Source organism: Mytilus galloprovincialis, chromosome 10 (genome assembly GCF_965363235.1).
Source record: "Mytilus galloprovincialis chromosome 10, xbMytGall1.hap1.1, whole genome shotgun sequence".
Classification (NCBI taxonomy): domain Eukaryota; kingdom Metazoa; phylum Mollusca; class Bivalvia; order Mytilida; family Mytilidae; genus Mytilus; species Mytilus galloprovincialis.
Genome location: NC_134847.1, coordinates 19,290,325 through 19,305,769, shown reverse-complemented (window position 1 = coordinate 19,305,769; position 15,445 = coordinate 19,290,325). Strand labels below are relative to the sequence as shown.

General features: G+C 32.2%; 2 protein-coding genes across 3 annotated transcripts in view; one reads left to right on the top strand and one right to left on the bottom strand.

Annotated features, from left to right (window-relative positions):
- The window catches only part of LOC143049983 (synaptic vesicle glycoprotein 2C-like), a 34,077-nt gene extending 32,411 nt beyond the window's left edge, over nucleotides 1-1,666 (bottom strand). The window contains exons 1-2 of one of the 2 annotated variants that reach the window (XM_076223764.1): nucleotides 1,534-1,648; nucleotides 1,360-1,423 (exon numbers count right to left, since the gene is read on the bottom strand). Coding sequence is in view for 1 of the 2 variants with exons in the window: in XM_076223763.1 (XP_076079878.1) it covers nucleotides 1,534-1,536 (3 nt within the window). In the remaining variant the exon portion in view is untranslated. Of the gene's footprint in view, nucleotides 1-1,359; nucleotides 1,424-1,533 lie in introns of both variants that reach the window. The other variant, XM_076223763.1, reaches the window with a different exon arrangement.
- A 25-nt stretch (nucleotides 1,667-1,691) lies between these two features.
- LOC143049984 (nucleoporin Nup43-like) lies at nucleotides 1,692-15,137 on the top strand. The gene is made up of 8 exons (XM_076223766.1): nucleotides 1,692-1,849; nucleotides 4,084-4,224; nucleotides 6,740-6,817; nucleotides 10,301-10,463; nucleotides 11,737-11,872; nucleotides 12,689-12,840; nucleotides 13,391-13,525; nucleotides 14,243-15,137. The coding sequence occupies exons 1-8, from the start codon at nucleotides 1,730-1,732 to the stop codon at nucleotides 14,449-14,451; spliced, it is 1,134 nt and encodes a 377-aa protein (XP_076079881.1). The 5' UTR covers nucleotides 1,692-1,729; the 3' UTR covers nucleotides 14,452-15,137.
- Nucleotides 15,138-15,445: the final 308 nt, after the last annotated feature.

The following is a 15,445-nucleotide window of genomic DNA, read 5'->3' as shown; positions in this document are numbered from 1 at the left end:
TTTCGATTTTTTTTTATTTCCGATTTAATGTTATTCAGTTCAGGGGTTTATTCATTAAAAAGATGGTATTTTCCAGTTTTCGGACAACTCAAAAATATTCTCTGCAGTTCTCATGAAACTTTGATGTATTGTTTATATACATGATATATATTGACTGATTTTTATAAATATCTGATATGACATTGAGAAGTTATCGAATATTTCAAAAAGGTGACGGGCGTATCATGCACTCATGGCGTAGCTGTTTATTTGTTATGGAATACTTTTTTCAGCATTTATTTTTGTACAAATATCGAAACTCACACATGTTTGTAATTTAAATAATGTGTAATAAAATTGAGAATGGAAATGAGGAATATGTCAAAGAGACAAAAATCATATCTAGTAAAAATTCAAGGGCAGTTATGGTATCAAAGTAGGTCCAATTGACATAGTTCTTGTGTTTGTTGCTATTAAAAAATGACCTAAAAGAGTTTGAATATATATATTCGCATTCTGACTTTTTTAAATGTCCATTTAATGAGGTGTGTGAATTTTTCTGAATAAGACTATGAGGCAAAGTTGTATATAGGGTAGAAAAATCAAAAGCACCAATTATAAGCATGCAATTTATCAAGTAGGACCAAATGTAATTTATTCCACTATTTTCAAAGTCCTTATTTGAACAAATTTTATCAGGTTTTTGATTGTACCAAGTCTACTAGTAAGTAGAATACATAGTTTAATAGGGGAACTATGGCTTGAAGTTGAAATACATCTTTAATTGTAATGAGTTATGTGCAGCTTCGGAACCCAGTACATGGTGGGAACTTTCATTGTACAATGTATTTGGTTCTGCCTTAAAGGGGCAGAGTCTATGTACCATATAACATAAAAGCTTTTACGAAGGATAATCATAAGATATAATGGAATTGTCCTGGACCTCACTTTTGTGATGAGTATATGTTAATGGAATCCTTCTCCTAATACGGGACCAACATATTAGTAGTGGTAGACTCCAATGTCCAATGATCTTCAATTTCTACCGAATTTTGGCTGTCCCAAACATGTAAACATCCCAATTTTCAATAACAGTTAACAGCAAATACATTATCACAATAACAGATAACAAAAAAACTAAAAACCCAATAACAGCTAACAAAGAATAAGACAGTAACAGCTAACAGCAAATATATTTTCAGAATAACAGATAACAAAGAATTAAAATGCCCCATAACAGTATAACAGCTAAACCCCTTGCCCCCCCCCCCTTATATTTACATAAGAAAGTGTGTTCTAGACATGTACAGCAGGATATAAAAACATCAAGCACGTACATGACATAAGCACATAAAATAATAAAATCAAATCTAAACTTACTTAAAACTGGGAGTCGTACCCTTGTATATTTTTTCCCAAGCTAACCATCAAAGATGTGTATAGACTATAGTACCAGAAAGTTTAGACAGAATTAACGTCTACACGTATACACAGCCTTATTTCCAAAATATTATAACATGATCAGTTAGGAAGAAACAAAAATAAATATCTTACCATTCATATAAATTTGTTAATGAATTATACGTGTGAAACATTTAGTTGTAGGTTCATTGACTCTCAAATGGTGAACTGAAGTTTGTGATGACAAAATTCTATTTTTTGACATGTAAACATTTGTTTAATTTTGGAATGAATTCCGGAAAAAATCCGGCATCGTTCCGGATGTTCCCGCCATGTGCAAATTTTGAAAATGGCTGACATAAGAGCAACATTTGTTTCACAGAAAATCAGCAAAATCAGATGGAAAAACATTGTAAAAAATAGTCTTGAGGGACCAGACACATTTGTTACAGGAAGCTGGGATGATGAGGTCATTATATATCATAAATTGAATGATTCTTACAGTACATAAACACAAAACCTTTAACAATTTGCTACATTTTCCCTGTTATTCTCGAATTATATGTATTTGAGCTATAGCTATAGACTGCATATGACTTTTAAATCAAGATCCATACAGGAATGATATAATAGGTATACTAAAAGAAAGTCAAACTGATTATTTTATGGCATCTTGTTATTTTAAGAGAAGTGATGATTGATGAGTGTTGTTATGACAATAAAGACAACTTTCGATTTAGATTCATTTCCGTCAAGAACTTTGGTTTTAATGAACATCATTCTTGCATTTAGGGGCGTCGTCACTTCTGTTCCATTGTTGAGTAAGTGGTTGGAAAACTATAAAGCTTAAGTGCACAAATTATTCGGCAAATTAAATTCTCATTATAATTGTCTTTCAGCACTGCTGTCATTAGGGAATTCTGTCTGTATCTGTAGTGGTACATGTATGTGTAGAATCCTGTTTAGGCTTTTATACACGGTGGAGAAGAGCGCCGTTGTTAATGGCGGTGTTCTTGTAGAGTGGTCTTAAATGCCTCTACAGAACCTGCATGCACAACTTTATCTGGTAGTTGGTTAATACAGTGAATAGTTGTTTCCATAAAAAATGAATGTTTATTCTGTGGTCTGTTGATATTTGGTACTTTAAGTCCACTGGTGTTATTGATGACTTGACGTTCGATGATATTGTCAGTTTCACAGTCTGAATATGTTTTGGCTTTGATCGTTCGTTTAGGTCGTGCTGGTATGACAAAATTGTCGGCTGGTGGAGCCGGCACCAGAATTTTGATGAAGTACCTACAGAACAAATATTATTTCTAGTTTATCCTGCACAATGACGACAACTTAGACGCTTGGCTTGATGAACATTTATAGTGCAGGGATACAGGCGATCCCCTCTATCTGGTAAATGATGTCATAAAGGCACGCACAATTGATGAGTTTATCTGGTGACGAACAAACTCGAAAGTGGTCTATTGATGCTACATTTATAGAAGATAGTTCCAGGATAGCTCTTGTTTCAACTTAGAGGTTGAAAAAATGTATTAATTTCATGCATAAGCCTTGTTTTCCTCAGAGGGAAATTTGTGAACAGAATAAATTCGAATAATGGATTTTCACCTACAGAGAAATGCAAAAAGTAATCAGTCACAATGGCCATGATGGCGGCATGTTTACGTTTGAAAACGAGTGTTGCAAAGTTCAAGCTTGCGCTGTAAATAAATCAACCAATGAAATACAAAAAAATAGAAAATTAAGATAAGAAAATTTTATTTTGATTTCTGCATAAGTACAAATATACAAAACAAGCTCTAAGGAGCTTTTGACCAAATATAAAAACATATAAATAACATAAAAACTGTCTAATTTGACAACCTGTAATACAAAGTTGAATCTCACATACATTTTTACATACACATGTAGCATGCAATAAAAATATGCAACAAATTTATTAAACTTACATTGTACTTTAATACTTTGTTAGATGTCCTTTGAGCTTGATTACATTTAATATCCTTGTTGGAATTGTATTTATTAAGCAATGAATATACATGTAGAAGGGCGTAATATTGACCCTAATCATGCAAATACAATAAATTTCTTCGAACATTTCATTTTTAGATTAAATCATCCCAGTACGTGTTTGAAGTTTTCTTTTTATATATAACCAAATGTTTTCTATCACATTTAAGGGCGCAAATTCCATATTAGGAAAGTCGCCTCCCAAAACATCAATATAATAATCACATTCAAGTCTGACGACTGTGCAGGCCAGCTCACAACCTTATTCCGTTCCAAACTACAAACTTGTGAGTGTACTGTGCAATGATGGACAGGAGCATTGTCATCTTGGAAAAAATGATGACCTACCCGAAATTGCTGAGCTAATAAACCTCTAATGTTCATCAAGTATTTCTTGGTATTTAACTAAATTAATATTGCCTTCTACAGGAGCAAGCATGTGCCAACGCCATTCCAGCAAATACAACCCAAAAGTTGATTGTCTTGCAAGTTAGAAAAAATGATAATGTACTGTACAATGTAGAGGCCTTTCAGGTTGAGCTTATTTGAGGGAAAAAAATACAGTGCATATTTTCACAAAGCAGGATACATTTTAGCTTAATACAGAAGAAATAATATGATTTGTTTTGGACAAAATTAGGGTGATTGAAGTATGTTAAATTTAAATCTTTTCTTTTGCAGGAAAATAAAGTATGTTTATGGAAAGTTAATAGAGAAAAGAAATTTGATGAAGGAGATGGCAGGGGAACAGAAGGGGATGTTGATAATGACCCAATACCTATCTGTGAGGCCTCTCATATAGGAGATGTAACAGGGCTAGAGGTTTGTTATACAGTTTATATACATTAAATTGAGAATGGAAATGGGGAATGTGTCAAAGAGACAACAACCCGACCATATAACAGACAACAGCAGAAGGTCACCAATAGGTCTTCAATGCAGCGAGAAATTCCCGCACCCAGAGGCATCCTTCAGCTGGACCCTAAATAAATATATATACTAGTTCAGTGAGAATGAACACCATACTAAACTCCAAATTATACACAAGAAACTATAGTTAAAAATAATACAAGACTAACAAAAGCCAGAGGCTCCAGACTTGGGACAGGCACAAATATGCGGCGGGGTTATACATGTATGTTATCATTGTCAAAATACAATGATTAGAAACCTTTCATATGTTGTTCGTCAGTTATTTTTAAATCCAGTATCAGATAATTTCATGCATTTTAGTAGAGGCCAAATGAGGTTGTGCTATTTTGTGGCAGTCAGTTTTTATTGAGGACAAATGAGACATACATTGTATATCATGTTTTTATTGAGGACAAATGAGACATACATTGTATATCATGTTTTTATTGAGGACAAATGAGACGTACATTGTATATCATGTTTTTATTGAGGACAAATGAGACGTACATTGTATATCATGTTTTTATTGAGGACAAATGAGACGTACATTGTATATCATGTTTTTATTGAGGACAAATGAGACGTACATTGTATATCATGTTTTTATTGAGGACAAATGAGACGTACATTGTATATCATGTTTTTATTGAGGACAAATGAGACGTACATTGTATATCATGTTTTTTATTGAGGACAAATGAGACGTACATTGTATATCATGTTTTTATTGAGGACAAATGAGACGTACATTGTATATCATGTTTTTATTGAGGACAAATGAGACGTACATTGTATATCATGTTTTTATTGAGGACAAATGAGACGTACATTGTATATCATGTTTTTATTGAGGACAAATGAGACATACATTGTATATCATGTTTTTATTGAGGACAAATGAGACATACATTGTATATCATGTTTTTATTGAGGACAAATGAGACATACATTGTATATCATGTTTTTATTGAGGACAAATGAGACATACATTGTATATCATGTTTTTATTGAGGACAAATGAGACATACATTGTATATCATGTTTTTATTGAGGACAAATGAGACATACATTGTATATCATGTTTTTATTGAGGACAAATGAGACATACATTGTATATCATGTTTTTATTGAGGACAAATGAGACATACATTGTATATCATGTTTTTATTGAGGACAAATGAGACATACATTGTATATCATGTTTTTACTGCCCCTCCTGATTAAACGATGTATTTGTTTCTACTTTTGTAGCGTTTAGAAAACAACAACAAACACCACACATCGTTTACAAAATTTTGGTTATAAAGTAATGCACTCCAAGTTTGAATTTTGGTTGTGTCACTTTAACCATTCTAGAGTTATGCCCATTTACAAATGATAAAAAAATGCTAAATATTTTTGTTTTCAAATCTCTATCATAATTTAGCCTCAACCAAGTGTTATACAACTCGTATGCAATGCTTATTAAAAAATGTAACACAAAATACAGATCAAGTTTGAATTTTTGGGGTGCCACTTTTACTGACATTTATGAAACTTATACACAATACCTATTACCACAAAACTCAGATCAAGTACAAAGGAGTAGGTCCAGTAAGGGCCGATTTTGGCCTCAAATTTCAGGTTCATCAGACAAAAGATTTTGGACACTTTTTAAACACTTAAGTGTCTATTTCAGTTGCTTCAATTAGCTTCTGTGAAAGATTTTAACTGATTTAGTCATTTAAAACGCTCTGATTCAAGCTAAACATGAAAAATCTATCAAATATGCCAAAAAATATCACTTTGTTATGTTTTTTTGTCAAAAATGAAAGGGGCTGCATCCGTATTCATCCTCAATCTTTATATATGTTATGTATTATCATCAAATACAACTTACATTTTCAATATTAAGCATGAACACATAATGTGGCCACTTTCATTTAAGACGGAAACCGTCTAAAATTTAACTAAAATGTTAAAATTGTGAAAATTTAAGTAATTTAGCATGACTTACTGATGCTGGTACCCAATATATGTGCATTGTATTGTCAAAAACAGTCCATATTTATGTAGCAGAAGCATTCTCCTTTCCAATATATAAATAAAAGTTTACATTTTAACAATTTTGTAAAACTGCTATAATTTGGGGCCAAACAGGGGACTTACTGGACCTAGTTCTTTTTGGTAGCATCACTGTTATTGTTGTCAGCTATGTTCCTTTATAACTTTATAAGATATATATATGCAAGCAGGAGCATGATCTTCCATATATTTATTTTCATCACAGTTTGAAAAAATGAAGTAATACATGTACATTTACAGTAGAAATGTATGCTTGTGTATTTTCTGTGAAATTATTTTTTTTAAGAATCTTAAAACTTTATTTTTGACTGTTTTAATATACATGTATAACACTCACTGAAATGTTCTTTTTATTTTTTAGTTCATTTCAGAAGATCATATTGTATCATCTTCATCATCAGGAACAGTAACATTATATAAACATCACACAAGTTCACAGGTAAGAGTTCTTTGGAACAGTAACATTATATAAACATCACAAAAGTCAGAACAAATGGGTTCTGAAAGATAAGTTTAGTAGGCTTTGTAACATTACTGTATGTTTCTGTCATCAAGTGAAGATATAGCTCCTATTTTCAATGTCATTGCAAAGGAGTTGAAATTTGAAAACAAATTGTTTAAGGGTAAAAACTAGCTTGTTCTGAAAATTCATTTTACATCACTCCTTAAAGACTTCTTCTTCAATTCATGATGATAAAAAAGGAAAGAGTAGGGAAAGGATCCATGTTCTCTTCTAATAAACAGGACATCAGTTATTTTTTGTGAATCATACAGCACTTTGATAAACAAGACCATATTTATAATTTTAGACATTTGGTAACTCAAATCAGTGGGAGAGACTTCACAATCACTGTAACAAACCATGACCATATTTATAATTTTAGACACTTGGTAACTCCCATCAGTGGGAGAGACTTCATCATCACTGTAATAAACCATGTCATAATTATAATTTTAGACACTTGGCAATTCCCATCAATGGGAGAGACTTCATCATCACTGTAACAAACCATGTCATATTTATAATTAGCTCACCTGGTCTAAAAGGCCATGTGAGCTTTTCTCATCACTTGGCGTCCGTCGTCGTGTCGTCGTCTGTCGTCGTTAACAATTTTTCAAACATCTTCTCCTCTGAAACTACTGAATGGATTTGAATGAAACTTAGCATGATTGTTCCTTAGATTATCCTGCACAAAGTGTGTGCTTCCATTTTTGATCCGTCAAAAAACATGGCCGCCGTTACTTAAAATAGAACATAGGGGTCAAATGCAGTTTTTGGCTTATATCTCAAAAACGAAAGCATTTAGAGCAAATCTGACATGGGGTAAAAATGTTCATTAGGTCAAGATCTATCAGCCCTGAAATTTTCAGATGAATCAAACAAACCATTGTTGGGTTGCTGCCACTTAATTGGTAATTTTAAGGAAATTTTGCAGTTTTTGGTCATTATCTTGAATATTATTATAGATAAAGATAAACTGTAAACAGCAACAATGATCAGCAAAGTAAGATCTACAAATAAGTTAATATGACCAAAATTGTCAATTGACCCCTTAAGGGGTTATTGTCCTTTAATGACAATTTTTCACAATTTGTTCATCACATTTGCTAACTTTAAAAAATCTTCTCCTCTGAAACTGCTGAATGGATTTGGATGAAACTTAGCATGATTGTTCCTTAGATTATCCTGCACAAAGTGTGTGCTTAGATTTTTGATCCGTCAAAAAACATGGCCGCCGTTACTTAAAATAGAACATAGGGGTCAAATGCAGTTTTTGGCTTATATCTCAAAAACGAAAGCATTTAGAGCAAATCTGACATGGGGTAAAAATGTTCATTAGGTCAAGATCTATCAGCCCTGAAATTTTCAGATGAATCAAACAAACCATTGTTGGGTTGCTGCCACTTAATTGGTAATTTTATGGAAATTTTGCAGTTTTTGGTCATTATCTTGAATATTATTATAGATAAAGATAAACTGTAAACAGCAAAAATGATCAGCAAAGTAAAATCTACAAATAAGTTAATATGACCAAAATTGTCAATTGACCCCTTAAGGGGTTATTGTCCTTAAATGACAACTTTTCACAATTTGTTCATCATATTTGCTAACTTTAAAAAATCTTCTCCTCTAGAACTACTAAACCAAATTCAACTGATGATCAGTAGGGTGTATAAAATAAAGTTTGTGCTTTATTTTTTATTTCGTCAAAAAACATGGCCGTCATGGCTAAAAATAGAACACAGGGTAAAATGCAGTTTTTGGCTTATATCTCAAAAACTCCAGCATTTAGAGCAAATAAGACAAGAAGTTAAAGTATTTATTAGGTCAATGTCTACCTGTCCTGAAATTTTCAGCCGAATTGGGTAACTGGTTTTTCAGGTATAATGCCCCTGAATTGATGATTTTAAAGAAATTTTGCAGTTTTTGGTTATTATCTTGAATATTATTATAGATACAGATAAACTGTTTATAGCAAAAATGTTAAGCAAAGTAAGATCTACAAATAAGTCAAATTGACCAAAATTGTCAATTGACCCCTTAAGGAGTTATTGCCCTTTAAAGACTTTTTTCACAATTTGTTCATCATGTTGACTTACTTTAAAAAATCTTCTCCTTTGAAACTGCTGTATCAATTTCAGCCAAACTTAGGCTAAATGAGTTTCAGAGTATCTAGTATAAATTTTATATTTCATTTCCTTGTATGTCAGAAACATAGCTCCTATGGCTAAAATAGAACATAGGAGAAAATGATTTTTTTTTTGCTTTTGAAGAAAATAGGACGATTCAAAGAACATTTAAATAAATTGAAAAGTCAAAATAATCATTGATGAGAATTTTACCAAAAAAATTAAGGTGAGCTATTCAGGCTTTTGAGAGCCTCTTGTTTAAGACACTAGGTAACTCACATCAATGGGAGAGACTTCATCATCACTGTAACAAACCATGTCATATTTACAATTTTAGACACTTGGTAATTCCCATCAGTGGAAGAGACTTCATCATCACTGTAACAAACCATGTCATATTTATAATTTTAGACACTTGGTAACTCACACAGTGGGAGAGACTTCATCATCACTGTAACAAACCTTGTCATATTTATAATTTTAGACACTTGGTAATTCCCATCAGTGGGAGAGACTTCATCATCACTGTAACAAACCATGTCATATTTATAATTTTAGACACTTGGTTACTCACACAGTGGGAGAGACTTCGTCATCACTGTAACAAACCTTGTCATATTTATAATTTTAGACACTTGGTAATTTCCATCAGTGGGAGAGACTTCATCATCACTAACAAACCATGTCATATTTATAATTTTAGACACTTGGTAACTCACACAGTGGGAGAGACTTCATCACTGTAACAAACCTTGTCATATTTATAATTTTAGACACTAGGTAACTCCCATCAGTGGGAGAGACTTCATCATCACTGTAATAAACCATGTCCATATTTATAATTTTATACACTAGGTAACTCACATCAGTGGGACAGACTTCATCATCACTGTAACAAACCATGTCCATATTTATAATTTTAGACACTTGATAACTCACATCAGTGGGAGAGACTTTATCATCACTGTAACAAACCATGTCATATTTATAATTTTAGACACTAGGTTACTCACATCAGTGGGAGAGACTTCATCATCACTGTAATAAACCTTGTCATATTTATAATTTTAGACACTTGGTAACTCACACAGTGGGAGAGACTTCATCATCACTGTAACAAACCATGTCATATTTATAATTTTATACACTAGGTAATTCCCATCAGTGGGAGAGACTTCATCATCACTGTAACAAACCATGTCATATTTATAATTTTAGACACTTGGTAACTCACACAGTGGGAGAGACTTCATCATCACTGTAATAAACCTTGTCATATTTATAATTTTAGACACTTGGTAACTCTCATCAGTGGGAGAGACTTCATCATCACTGTAACAAACCATGTCCATGTACCTGTCTGGCCGTCAGAGAAGACTGCATAATAACAGCTGGTGAAGATGGCAGGATTAATGTACTAAATATAGCTCAGAAAGACCCAAGTAGAACAATAGGTTTGTGGCAGGATTAATGTTCTAAATATAGCTCAGAAAGACCCAAATAGAACAATAGGTTTGTGACAGGATTAATGTTCTAAATATAGCTCAGAAAGGCCCAAATAGAACAATAGGTTTGTGGCAGGATAAATGTTCTAAATGTAGCTCAGAAAGACCCAAATAGAACAATATAGGTTTGTTTCGACAAGGGTAGATTAGTACTAAGGACTTTCCTGTGAAAACATAACATACTTTAGGAGTCAGTTAGATTTTGTCCTTTTCACTTGTTTCTTTTGAGAGTGATTTCAAAATAGGTAAAAATTCTAAAAATATAAAATGGAAGATGTTGTTTAATTGCCTACGAGATAACTCTCCACAAGAGACCAAATGACAAAAATGAACAACTATAGGTCACCCTTCTGCCTTCAACAATGAGCACAAATCCTATACTGCATAGTCAGCTATAAAAGGCTCACAAATAACAAATGTAAAACAAGAAAACTAACGGCCTAATTTATGTACAAAAAATGAACAAAAAAGAAATATTTAACACATCAAGAAACAAAAAAACACTGAATTATAGGCTCCTGACTTGGGATAGGCACATACATACAGAATGTGGAGGGTTAAACATGTTGGATGGATCCCAACCCTCCCGCTAACCTGGGTGTTACATAACAACTTAAGAATGAACTATAAAAATCTATTAAAAAATGTCTGAACTCATCAGGTGGATACAGATAGAAATACTACACAATGTCTTTTGTGCCTTCCAGACAGAGTAGTCATTTCTTTGTCTAGTAATTCCCTGTTTCAGAATCTAATGCATTCTAGGTAATGTATTCAAAAGCGTACACCAAAATGTTGTGATTGGTTAAAAACGTTCTAAACAATTGATATACAACCAATGACGTAACATTATTTTCATTTTGGTGTAGGAACAATGAGATTACTCATAGTCCTCTAGTTTCTCAAAAGGTGAATTGCTGAATTGTGATCAAATGCAAATCATCATGATCATAGCCCTCAAATAGACAACCTTTGTATTTGATTAACCAATTAAAAAAAACTATCCTCTGAAACTACAGGAAAACTTCAGAAACCTATGCAATGTATTTTTAGTAGAATTTAAATGTTGATCAGGTGTCAAGTATGGTATTATTAATTCCCCCTTTAAACTCTGTGTTTAAAATATTATAATGAATAATTAAACTATTGTCCTTTATTATGTTCCTGTGCAATTGATTATATTCTCAGTTATGAAAAAACATATAACTCTTCCTTTCCACAGGAAAAGCTGACAGCTGTACAGTAAATGGTGTTATATTCCTGAAACAGTTTGAATTTCTTACCGTAAATAGTACAGGCCAACTTAAAATATATGACTTACGGAGTAAATCTGATGACCCTGCCCAAACTTTGTCTGTGTAAGTAAACAACAATGAATTACTGATATACATTAAATGTAACATATATTTATATTTAGGTACAAAATGTATGTAGCTTCTTCTTCTTTCTGTAACTTCCTCCTGTGGTTAGGAGCACATCAACTGTAGCATGATAAAAATGTTTTAAGTCAATTACTGCATAAGGGCTATTCCAGAAAAAAATGTATGGGGGGGGGGGGGGGTGGGGTGGGGGGGGGGGGGGTTGGAAGGCACATTATATTAATAATACATGGGTGATGGGTATCAGAGCAACTTTTCACACTATAATGCACTATAAGTCTCAATTTCAATTGTCTGGATGGCGGGTGCTGACAAAAAGTGCCTTCCAACCCCCCCATACATATTTTTCTGGAATAGCCCTAAGACAATATGATATTAAAATGGGTATATTTTGTGTTTCCATTATGAAGATATTTTCAAAGTGGGTACTCAAGTATTGCTTGGTAAAGCCAACAAGCACTTGATTAGTAATTCTTCACCAAGTTGACCAGTAATTTGTTATAAACATTTTTGTATATAAATATGTAGCATGCTACTAAATAATTCAATGTTGATGGAACTACATGCACAAGTTTTTTTTTTTCAAAAGTTAAGTGAAAAGTTTAGACAGTTTAAGCCCTTATTTATAGAAATTTGTCTATTTTTTTTACTTACCACTGAGTATGATGGTTGACATAACCAAAATCTAAAATTGCTGAGGTTATATTTATTTGAAGATTGCAGATCACTGAACCCTTTGAACAAATATCCATATAATATCGAAGTTCAAAAGCTGTATAATTGGTAAAATTTCAGGACAGGAGATTTAACCCCTTTACAATGTGTGGATAAGCATCCTAGTCAGTCCCATATAGTGGCTACCGGTGGGGATGATGGTACCCTAGGGATCTGGGACTTACGGCAAGATAAATTTCCAGTATCACTCATGGAGGCACACTCAAGCACTGGTAAGCTACTATTTAACTGTTAAACAAACTACAAGTTTTTAGTCGGCTTATATGTTGAATTTGTTAAAAAATTAAAACAATATATTTAAGTATCAAGGAAAATTCTATTATTCCTCAGTCATAGAAAATCAATGAATCAGTATAATATTTTGTAAAGAAATATATTACAGAAGATTCATTACCAATCAAGGGATTTCACTTTATGTAGATTTCATATGCAAAGAAAGCGTAAGGTGACACAAGAATTCAAATGTTTTATTGGCGTGTATACAGAATTTGTCAAAGCCACAAAATCAAATATCAATCTTTTCTCAATACATGAAAATTAGTACCCATGAAAATGAGTGAAATCACAGTATATTTTTGTAATGGGTGAAAAATGGTGCATGATCTGTATATCCAACAAACTAAAAAGATCTGTTTCACAATTCAGAATTTCCAAAAGATTGAGCAATGTTTTCACCATTTAGAGTATAACTTGTATTTTAAGCATAAGTTTTTTAAACTTGATTTTTGTTTTTATTTTAATATTTCTTGTTTTATTTTTCAGTGTGGGAGTTAAAATTTCATAAAACAAGTCCAGACCATTTATTTACATGTTCGGATGATGGTAGTTTATGGCATTGGGATTCCACACAAATAAATTCCTTTTCTATGGCAGCAATTAATCATTATTCAGGAACAGGTTAGTTTGAACTGTTCTTCATATTACCTCATGAATTTCACCTGGTTTGAACATAGTGTAGATCTAAAACTGACACATTCTTTTTAAGAAAAAGGTTGATTTCTTTATTAAAAATATTTAAATTAAGTTTTTGGCAAGGATCAGACAATTTTCACACTACATATTTATTTAAAGAACATCTCTCAATATAAACTGCTATTGACATTAAGTTTTGTTTCACTTAGACTTTGTCAATTTGGATATACTTGTTTCAGTACTCAGACTGCAGTCACTGCACTTCAAATAAGTAAAAAGTAAAATCACAAAAATACTGAACTCTGAGGAAACTTCAAAAGGAAAATTCCCTAATTAAATGTCAAAATAAAAAGCTCAAACACATTAAACGAATGGATAACAACTGTTATTTTCCTGACTTGGTACCAGCATTTTCATATGTAGAAAATGGTGGATTGAACCTGATTTTATAGCTTGCTTAACCTCTCACTTGTATGACAGTCGCATCAAATTCCAAACGATGCTTGAACAAAATAAACAGACATAATAGGTAAAAGTTTCAAAAATAGGGGTACAGAAGTTGACATTGTGTTATAATCTTAATCACTAGAAAAAAAAATAGCAGGTTTAAGAGATTTTTAAAAGAAAGAAATTTTTTGTTTGTTTGTTGGATATATACTTAAGTCTACATAAATGATGTATTTATTTTGAATTTCATTCCAGGTGCAGGATCTGGTGGTGGTTCTCTCCCGTCACAAACGACAGTCAATCCGTGGTTAGAAACAGAAATCGCTAAGAACAAAATGGAGATCACATCATTATTATCTGACAAATCACTTCCCATTAATTCATTAGACATTACAGGTCATGCTTTAATCTGTGGCAATGACGGAGAGACAATATTCACATTGAATCTACCAGCATTAAGATAGCATTAGCCTGAAGTACAAGGAGAAGAGGTTGAAGGTTGTTCCAGTATTCAGTGGAAGCAAGAATTGATTGATTCAGAGTCTTATGCAAACATTGTTAGGTCTTATTTTTAAGGGCCTTGTCAAATTACCATTCAGAGTGACAATGTTATGTAAATTGAACAAGATACTGTTTTGCAAGAAAAATATTGAACGTTGATGTTGTAGTAAAGGCTAAGTTGATGAATACAAGGGCATGACGTCGTTAGAATTGAACAATTCTGGAAGTACACATCTATTCATGTGTTAAATTCATTGGAAAATGTTTACTAATTTATCAGTATTTTAAATACCTATGTTAAATTTAATATTTTTCAAATTAAGTCGATGTTCAAGAAATCTTTATATATATTCAATTAAAAAGATATATCATTAAATTTACAAATGTATTTCACACTAAGAAATATTACTTAAAGATTAATTTGAGAATACATTTCATACCATTGTAGACTGATTAAAAACAGGCTACTTTTAAGTGTATCCCATTTTTCCTGTTATTAAATTAAATGAAATATTTGGAACAATTGTGTTGCATATACCTGTTATTTGATCAAGGCCATTTAATGTACATTATTTTATTATGTCAAACTTTTGTAAAAAAAATATTTAATGTTTAATAATACAAAACATAAAGAGAAAGAAATAATTTATGATTGTTTTTTGTTTTTGCCTTGGCAGAGTCAGAAAGGGACACATACAAATGTAGGTATGCTATTTATAGTGGCAGTGTTGGCATCAGCAATGTACTAGTTTGTGATTTGGTTTAATTTATGGTGAACCACTATTGTAGTTCAAAGAAATTATGTATGCAGTTGTATTAACATTGGCACATCTCATTACAATGAAGATTATTTGGCACCACACCTAAGTCATGGTCTATAGACTTTGAAACTGTCCTTACTTTACATGTACTAGTTTGTGATTATATCAGTTTATGGGAAACCACTTATGGTAGGTC